Source organism: Lolium rigidum, chromosome 6 (genome assembly GCF_022539505.1).
Source record: "Lolium rigidum isolate FL_2022 chromosome 6, APGP_CSIRO_Lrig_0.1, whole genome shotgun sequence".
Lineage (NCBI taxonomy): Eukaryota > Viridiplantae > Streptophyta > Magnoliopsida > Poales > Poaceae > Lolium > Lolium rigidum.
Window position 1 is genome coordinate 46,690,265 of NC_061513.1, and position 9,924 is coordinate 46,700,188.

The following is a 9,924-nucleotide window of genomic DNA, read 5'->3' on the forward strand; positions in this document are numbered from 1 at the left end:
TCTTGGTTGCTTCCGAAGTTGGAAGTTGAAAACAAAACTCGTCTTTCGGTTGTAGGCCCGTCTGTAGCCTTGAGCCAGAAGGCTTGGGGAGTCCAAGTCTGGTCAAACTCATACAAATTGCAATGTCTAAAATGCATTAGCTTTTCTACGACAAGTCAAAAGTCCAAAGCAGCACGCCACGATATGCATCAGCAGTCGATTGATCAACTGATCGCGCGCCGGTCCGAATCAGGTGGCCGCGCCGCCCTCTTGTCCGGCGTCCCGCACTTGGCCGGGACGCGCCACTCGAAGATCCTCCCGGCTTCCTGCGCCTTCTTCCTCTCCGCCGGCTTGATCACCGTGTAGTTCCTCCACTGCCCGAGCACGTCCCGGAGGTCGCTCAGCTTGTTCCCCAGGCTCACGCAGCAGTTGGCGTGCATGGTGCACGCCTTCGCCATGTCGTTGCGGAAGAGCTGGCAGAAGCCGCCGAAGCGGGCCGTGTCGAGGAACTGGAGCCGCACCCGCAGGTCGCCGTCGGCGGCGGTGAGCTCGTGCTTGATGTGGTTGAAGATGGTCTGCTCGTGGCCTCGCGGGAACCGCCACCTCGCCGCCCGCCACCGCCGCAGCATCTCCACGGTCCGGTTCGTCGCCTTAACGTAGTAGAACCCGGTGTTGGGCCAGCTGCGGTCGATGTCGTCGGGGTCGCCGAAGTACAGGTCGGAGGAGGTGGCCATGTCCGCGTGCACCCCGATGTGCCGGAACGGGTCGCGGAACCACACGATGTCCACGTCCGTGTAGAGGAAGTTGTAGCCCAGCTGGAGGACCCGCTGCTGCAGCTCGAGCTTGGCCCAGACGAGCTCCACGTAGGCGTCGCTCATGTAGTTACTGGCGGAGCTCAGGTTCATGGATGTGTTCGCTTGGAGAAGGTAGCAGAATGGGTGCACGCGCCGGCAGTGGTGGTACGCCGCGGCGTCGACGGCCACGACGAGGACGTGGTCCAGGAGGTGGTTGATCTTCTCTCCGGCGTAGAAGCTCTCACGGAAGAGGTCGAGGAGGGAACCCGGCCGCGCGAACGCCTCGTTCACCGACGTGATGATCACCGTCCGGTCGTCCGTGGCAACCTTGGGCAGAAGCTCGGCTAAACCTGCAAAATTGGACTGGGAGTGCAGTCCAAGTCAAGAATTATCTCTTCATTTTTCTGTATGCAGGAACAAGATGGTTATTGTACTGTATTGAAGTAGATTAATGTACTGCACAATTAATGATGATTACAAAATTAATTTTGAGCAATATTTGAATATTTGGGCGTTTCGGAAAGCGTTGGACTCGTGCTCCTTTTACAAGCACAAAAAAAGATGTGAGAGCTAGACGTTTTTTCTTTCCTTTTCAGGTCACCCACCAAGAACTCTTCCAGAGTAACTTTCCTGGAAAAGAGAACTACGCAAATCCAAAGATAGCTATACTGTACAGTTGTTATATATGCTGCGTCTTCTTTCTTACACAGGGTCCAATATGATACTGCCTAAAACGGCAGTGTTCCTTTTTGTCACGTGCCAATTTGTGCTTGTTGAAAAAGTCTTCCTACTCGTTCCAAAAAAAAAAATCATCATATAAACTTCCATGTGTTTATTGACCATTTCAGTGATCATTAATAAAGTTTCACAAAAAAGTGATCATTAATAAATGTTGTATTTTCCTAGCTATAAAAATGTTTTATTCCTCATATGTTCTACTCACAGTTATTATTCCCTTGCAACAAGTCCATTTGAACATCCTAATTAATTGTTGGGTCCACGCAAATACCTCTTTTTTTTTTATATTTTCTTGACCTGTACAGTAGGCAAAGCATCGGTGGGATTTTACTTATTTATACACAAAGAGCAAACGGTACAAAGATATTTATTTATCTGGATGGATTTTCCGATTTATAAAGACATATTTATTAATCCTAAATTAAAATATTTCAAACTTTATCGACTGATTAGCCTGAAGATTTGTTTAGCAGTTGGAAAAAGATGCTAGATTTGCTTTTGAGCTGCTTGTTTCAAATATGAAATTAATGGAAAACAGGGCATCCTGATTCGTTATAAAAGATGCTAGAGCTCACGGGGTCGGCCGAGAGCTGAATGAACAAGCCTAGCTAGCTGCAATGACTATTTTCTAAAATCTTACCGGACCATGCTAAACCCAAACGAAATGCACATCACCATACCGAGACCAAGCACATGAAACACTATACCTCGTCAGAGTTTCTGCCTGTGGGAGTTGTTGCTCGTTGCCGACGAGACGCTGCCATCATGTCCACCGGCGACCACCCCTGGCTGACGAGCAACAATAGCAGGAGGAAAGCAAGGGTGGCGGCAAGCCACAGCTTGAAAATGTGGCCAAAGCTCCCGTTGTGGAACTCCATCTGGTGATGTGCAACACCAAAACGATCATATATGCGTCCGGGAGATCTATCTACAGTTGCAGTGAATTTATAGGGCTATGGGCCATATTGTGGTACGCAGCTATCCCAGGCAGTGATTAATAATTAGATGGAGGTAGTGAGTTGGTGGCTATATGGAATATATGCATCGGAAAACAGCAATTATTACTTTCTAAAGATTGTAGGCGTTGTGACATATGAGGACCTGGTGTCCATAGCTTTCTATGAGTGTAAATATTCCGCAACTAGTTGCGGGTACACCTTATTTTTTTGTGACACTTCCAAGTGTCCGGAAAATGTAAACCAAAATTGTGGACATTGATTATGGTATATGTTGTGAACTGATACGTCTCAAACGTATCTATAATTTCTTATGTTCCATGCTACTTTTATGATGATACTCACATGTTTTATACACATTATATGTCATTATTATGCATTTTTCGGCACTAACCTATTGACGAGATGCCGAAGAGCCAGTTGCTGTTTTCTGCTGTTTTTGGTTTCAGAAATCCTAGTAAGGAAATATTCTCGGAATTGGACGAAATCAACGCCCAGGGTCCTATTTTTGCACGAAGCTTCCAGAAGACCGAAGGAGTCACGAAGTGGGGCCACGAGGCGCCGCCACAACAGGGCGGCGCGGCCAGCAAGGGGCCCGCGCGGCCCTGTTGTGTGGGGCCCCCGTGGTGCCTCTTGACCTGCCCTTCCGCCTACCTAAAGCCTCCGTCGCGAAACCCCCGGTACCAAGAGCCACGATACGGAAAACCTTCCAGAGATGCCGCCGCCAATCCCATCTCGGGGGATTCAGGAGATCGCCTCCGGCACCCTACCGGAGAGGGGAATCATCTCCCGGAGGTCTCTTCATCGCCATGATCGCCTCCGGATTGATGTGTGAGTAGTCCACCCCTGGACTATGGGTCCATAGCAGTAACTAGATGGTTGTCTTCTCCTCATTGTGCTATCATGTTTAGATCTTGTGAGCTGCCTATCATGATCAAGATCATCTATTTCTAATCCTTCATGTTGTGTTTGTTGGGATCCGATGAATCTTGAATACTATGTCAAGTTGATTATTAATCTATCATATATGTTATTTATGTTCTTGCATGCTCTCCGTTGCTAGTAGAGGTTCTGGCCAAGTTGATACTTGTGACTCCAAGAGGGAGTATTTATGCTCGATAGTGGGTTTATGCCTCCATTAAATCTGGGACAGTGACAGAAAGTTCTAAGGTTGTGGATGTGCTGTTGCTACTAGGGATAAAACATCGATGCTTTGTCTAAGGATATTTGTGTTGATTACATTAGGCACAATACTTAATGCAATTGTCTGTTGTTTACAACTTAATACTGGAAGGGGTTCGGATGATAACTTGAAAGTGGACTTTTTAGGCATAGATGCATGCTGGATAGCGGTCTATGTACTTTGTCGTAATGCCCTGATTAAATCTCATAGTACTCATCATGATATATGTATGTGCATTGTTATGCCTTCTTTATTTGTCAATTGCCCAACTGTAATTTGTTCACCCAACATCTGCTATCTTATGGGAGAGACACCACTAGTGAACTGTGGACCCGGTCCTATTCTTTACATCTGAAATACAAACTGCTGCAATTATTCTTTACTGTTCTTTGCAAACAATCATCATCATCCACACTATACATCTAATCCTTTGTTTACAGCAAGCCGGTGAGATTGACAATCTCGCTGTTACGTTGGGGCAAAGTTACGTGATTGTGTTGTGCAGGTTCCACGTTGGCGCCGGAATCCCTGGTGTTGCGCCGCACTACACTCCGCCGCCATCAACCTTCAACGTGCTTCTTGGCTCCTACTGGTTCGATAAACCTTGGTTTCTTACTGAGAGAAACTTGCTTCTATACGCATCATACCTTCCACTTGGGGTTCCCAACGGGCGTGTGCTTTACGCGTATCAAGCTAAATTTCTGGCGCCGTTGCCGGGGACGTGAAGGAAAATTACACCACAGAGATTTCTAACTCCCACGTCAACAGCACGCCAGCATGAACCTGGAAATTTTTATTTCAAAATATGATCATATGTGACCTGTGCAAAAAGAACATACATAAGTGAATAGTTTCATGTACTATTTAAACATCATTTGTTCCTTTTGTGACTTTATTATAGCATTGACCCCCATGAGAAACCCATCTCCCACCCCCCGTGCGGCGGCGCCCCGCGCCGCAGCGGGGTGCCCCCGCCGCCTCTCCTCCTCCTATCCTCTTCGGTGCCTCTCCTCCCGCCGCCACTACCGGATGCGTCACCGGGAAAAGCCCGTGTGGCGTGGTTGCAGCGGCGGAGATCCTCGGTCCTCATGGAGGCGCAGCGGCGGCGCCCGCTCCGGCCATCTGCGACCATCTGCAGGCGACGGAGGTGGCCTGGGATCTAGGGGGTCTTCCGGTGACGGGTGCGGCTTGGGGCAAGAGGGCCCGATCTGAGCCCAGATGGGTTTGGCCGGGCCATCCGCACCTCGACGACCTCGACGTTGGCAGCCGACGGTGCTCCTGGGGTGGTCCTGCAGCATGAGGAATCCATGGCTGTGGTGGTCTCCTCTTTCGCCGGAGGGGATCGTCTAGTTTGTGGCTATTTTGGCGGTTCTCGCGATCCAGCAAATAGTCCCAGACGGCGGTTCTGATGAAACTTTATAGATGCACAAGATACAGCACAGCGTAGGTTCACAATTCTCTGAAGACTCTAGGTCATAGAAAGAGCATTGGTGGATAATACAGTTGTGAGTTTTTTTATTCTGTTTCCACCGAATTACACTCAGATTCATGTCTGCAAAGGGGAAGCAACATCACATGTCAAACTCTTGACAAGTAAGCGCATTTTCTCCACAACAACCTTAACCTGCATCAAGGGTGTACAGGTTTACGCCACTTGACGGACTCACGGCACCGGACGGGCACCGTCCATGTGAGGTCCCCCCCCCCCCCTCTTCCTCTCCTCCGGCGCCCTGGCCGTGTACCTCTTCCAGTCGGCCGCCATATCCGTAAGGTCGTCCACTTTGTTGTCCACGCGGACGCAGCAATCGGCGTGCATGGTGCAGGTGGTGCTGAGGTCGTCGTGGTACTCGCAGAACCCACCGAAGTAGGCCGTGTCAAGGGGCTCGATCGTGACGCCGAGCTTCGCCACCAGTTCTCGCTTGATCTTCTCGAACACCTGCTGGTCGTGCGCGCGAGGGAACCTCACCCGTGCCGCGCGCCAGTACCGGAGCACGGCCACGTTCCTGCTCGTCGCCTTCATGTAGTAGAGCCCCGTGTTGATCGGGTTGTCCAGCGGGTGCGCCCGCGCCGGCGAGAAGTCGTCGGTGGACACGCTCATGTCCGCGTACACCGGGATCCGCCGCAACGGGTTCCGAAGCACTATCATGTCAGCATCCTACATGCAATGCAAGCAAAATAGATGGATCGATCGACCGATAACGAACACCGTGAACTCCATGGAGTACGTGTTAGAATTACTAGGACTGCTCATGATTTAATTCGATCTTACGTACGGTGAAGAGGAAGTTGTAGCCGAGCTCGAGGACGCGCTGCTGAAGGGATAGCTTGGTCCAGACGAGCTCGAGGTACTGCTTGGACATGAACCGTGTGGCGGAGCTGAGGTTGGCGGCGGTCACGTTTTCGAGGAGGTAGCAGTGAGGGTGCACGGAGACGCAACGGCGGAGGCCGGCAGGGTCGAGGGCGATCACGAGGAGGTGGTCGAGGAGGTGCGCTGTGTCCTCGCCGTTTTTGAAGCTCTCGAGATAGATATCGAGGAGCGAGCCCGGCCGCGCCCACGCCTCATTCACCGACGTGAGGATCACCGTCCGGTCCTCCGTCGCCACCCTCGGCAACAGCTCGGCTAGGCCTGAAAATTTCTCCTGCGTGCCGAATGAGACTTCTTCAGAAATGTATCGTTTCCCTCAGAAACACAATAATGTTGGTTGCATGAAAACCCATTTGAGTATATAGATGTCACACAAATGGTTCAGTTCTGCCCCTTCTCTAAAAATTGGTTTATGCCCGGTTCTAATTTGGTCCATTGGCGAGTGCCTATTGAATGAAGGGGAAAAAAGGAACTTCATCTTTGAGTCAATCACGAACACTTTTAGATCCTCATATCATGGTCGTTCTTTTTTATGGATGAATGATTGACTGAAACTTCAGAAGCTTTCAGGTGATCGTGCATTTCTTTTGATGCTCTTAGCCCTAGCTGGGGCATGCAGAACGAAGCAACAAAAAGCTGGGAGAAGCAATCGAGCACGCACGGAGTAATACTAGCTATACCATGGATGGTTATTGTACCTCATCTTCCTGCAATGCAGGAGCTGCCGGCCGGGTTCCATTGTTGTTCTGGGTTCCACCGTTGTACTTGTACCCCCACAAGCCGCCGGAGACGCTGGAGAGCTGCTCGCCAACCCGATCGGTCGCCAAGGCGAAGAGGAGGATCGTGGGCAGAGCTGCCCCGAGGAGGAACGACAACGCTCGCTGGCTGTTCAGCTTCAGGCTACCCTCCTTGCTCCCTGTCCCCATCTTTCGAACGGAAAGAACGAACCAGGGGCCGGAGGAGGCAAAGGGGCCAGGTTAGTTGGCCGGATGAAGACCGATCAATCGAGAAGCTAACACTGTTATATAGTCGACTGGATCTTAATACCAAGACGGTACACGATCACGTCACGTGATTGGCAAGCCAAATACGACGATAAGTTATGTTTTGGATGAGGGGATGTGTGTTTGTTTAGCAGGATTGTCAACGGGCGTGTATATCAATGTGAAGTTGATTTCTACACTCCAGGCCTCCAGCTATACGGGGCTACTTTTACTTGCTGACTATCCAAGCGAGAGAGAAGACGAGTACAGAGTACGAACGCCACGCATGTAGTGTTGGAAATAATGTATGGGCTAATATCAATACAATTTGGAATTGATATTTCACAAGATGATAGCAGTGGCCGAGCCAGCTTGTGTTAGGGTGGGGCACGTCCCACCCTATCATTTCATCATAGCACATATTTTAGTGAGAAAATAGAAAAAACTAAAAAAATGCTAGCTCATGCATACATCAGATTATCTTAGGCTGGTGCCAATGCATCACAGGTTATAGCCTCGCCACGTCAGCTTTTACCCTCACTCTCACCCCACTCTCACCCCACGGTGCCAGTGCACGGGTTATAGTGTCAGCTCTCACTTCTCTCTCCTCCACATCAGCTTTTCTCTCTCCTCGACATCAGCATTTCTTTTTCAGATTAAAACAATCAAAATAATGCAAGAAAATTATTTTATTCAACTAAAATTGTTACCGATTACATTATAAAAAAAATTACATAAAAATTTGAAAAAATTACATAAATATATGAAAAAATTACATAATCTAGGCATTAGCCCACGCATGCTCAATCAACGGCTACCCCAACGGCTAGCTGACGTGGATGAATCAGATCGCGCCACCTCAGCTAGCCGTTACCCTCTCCCTCTCGCCCCCGGTCTCGCCCCGACCCGCCACCGCACCGCCTCGCTCTCGCCCCCCTCTCGGCGCCAGCGTGGGCGGCAGCCGGGCGGTAGCGGGCGCTACCGCCGGGCGGTGGATCCACCGCCCCGCGCTACCGTCTCGCCCCCCTCTTGCCCTGCTCTCGCCTCCCGGCGGGCGGTACCGCCCCCGCTCCCGCCCGCGTTGGCACCAACCTTAGTTGCCCCACCCTAAGAAAAATTTCTAGACCCACCACTGGATGATAGAGATAGATCTAACAAGAACGGACATGCAATCACCAAACATAACTCTATCATGTCACACATGATCTACAGAGATCTATACCACGGATTGCATAAAATAATAGACTAGATGAATGAACTCTTACACCAGGGGTTGATGACGACAAGATCGCAGTGCAGACAGACGTAGTTGACGAAGAGTCGATGAAGACGATCGTTGATGTAGATGAAGAAGATGAAGCAGTCGTGCGGATGCATGATGTTGTGCAGAGCACACCGTTGGGGAACCCCGAAAGGAAGGTATGATGAGCACAGTAGCAAGTTTTCTCTCGGTAAGAAACCAAGGTTTAGTCGACCAGTAGAAGAAAAAAAATCACTTCTGAAGGTGTTGCTGGCTAACTTTTGGCAGGACGCACTACCGGCGTCAGCAACAACGTGAAACCTGCACACAACATAACCAAAATACTTTGCCCCAACTTACAGTGAGGTTGTGAATCTCACTGGTTTTGTTGAAAACAAAGGATTAGACGTTGAGTGTGGAAAGAGATGTTTGTTTGCAGTGAAATAAAGAGTTGTTGCCGTGAGAGTTGGCAATAAAAAGAATAGGTATTTGCAGTGTAAAAGAAAGGATCGGGGTCCATATTTCACTAGAGGTGTCTCTCCATAAAGATAAATAACATGTTGGGTGAACAAATTACAGATGTGGAATTGACAGAATAAAGACCAGACATGACAAGATGATTACTATGAGATTCATTTGAGCATTACAACAAGATACATAGATAGTAATCCAACTGCGACTATGACTAATAATCCACCTTTCGATTAGCCTCTGCACCCCTTTCAGTATTAAGTTGCAAGAAACAGATTATTGCATTAAGCAAAGTGTGTAAAGTAAATAATAGAATTATCCTTAGATAAAGCATCGTTGTTTTCTCCCTAGTAGCAACAACACATCTACAACCTTAGAAGTTATTGTCACTCTCCCAGATTACTACAGGCATGAACCCGCTATCGAGCATAAATACCCCATCTTGGAGTCACAAGCACATACTTGGTCAGAGCATCTACTAGCAACAGAGAGCATGCAAGATCACAAATAACATATGACAAGTATATAATCAATCTCAACCATAGTATTCAATATTCATCGGATCCCAGCAAACACAACATGTACATTACATAAAGATGTTCTTGATCATGATAGGCAGCTCACAAGATCTAAACATGAAGCATAAATTGAAGAAGACAACCATCTAGCTACTGCTATGGACCCGTAGTTCAGAGATGAACTACTCATGCATCACTTCGGAGGCGGGCATGGCGATATAGAGACCTCCGGTGATCTCCCTCTCCGGAAGGGTGCCGGGAAGAGCTTCGGAACCCTCCCGAGCTAGGGTCGACGATGGCGGTCGCGACAGAACTTCTCGTGGATGGAGGATCGGGTATTTAGGTTTTTCCCGATCAGATGTATTTATAGGCGAAATGGCGAGGTCGGTGGGTGCCCGAGGGGTCCAAACCATGCCTAGGCGCGGCTCCTGGCTCGGCTCCGTCTCTCGTCTTGACTCCGTCTTCGTTATAGTAAAATAGGAACTTCGGCTTTTGTTTCGTCCAATTCCGAGAATATTTCTTGTACAACTTTTCTGAAATACAAAAACAGCAGAAAACAGGAACTGGCACCGTGGCATCTTGTCAATAGGTTAGTTCCATAAATTGCATAAAAGTGCCACGAAGTGTAAACAAAATATATAGAAATTGGTGTAAAACAAGCATGGAGCATCAAAAATTATAGATACATTTCCAACGG

General features: G+C 48.8%; 1 protein-coding gene and 1 pseudogene across 1 annotated transcript; both read right to left on the reverse strand.

Annotated features, from left to right (window-relative positions):
* Positions 1-203: 203 nt before the first annotated feature.
* On the reverse strand, positions 204-2,389 carry LOC124662557 (uncharacterized protein At4g15970-like). Its single transcript, XM_047200379.1, has 2 exons — positions 2,263-2,389; positions 204-1,123 (listed from the first exon to the last, which is right to left on the reverse strand). Exons 1-2 carry the CDS (start codon positions 2,387-2,389, stop codon positions 204-206), a joined length of 1,047 nt encoding a protein of 348 aa, XP_047056335.1.
* A 2,890-nt stretch (positions 2,390-5,279) lies between these two features.
* Positions 5,280-6,941, reverse strand: LOC124662558 (annotated as a pseudogene).
* Between the last annotated feature and the right edge of the window lie 2,983 nt (positions 6,942-9,924).

What these genes read in the sequence shown, in the direction of transcription:
- LOC124662557 (XM_047200379.1), bottom strand. Translation starts at nt 2,389, where the DNA reads ATGGAGTTCCACAACGGGAGCTTTGGCCACATTTTCAAGCTGTGGCTT. An exon ending in GGACATGATGGCAGCGTCTC is followed by an intron (nt 1,124 to 2,262) that starts GTCGGCAACGAG and finishes CCAATTTTGCAG; the next exon opens with GTTTAGCCGAGCTTCTGCCC.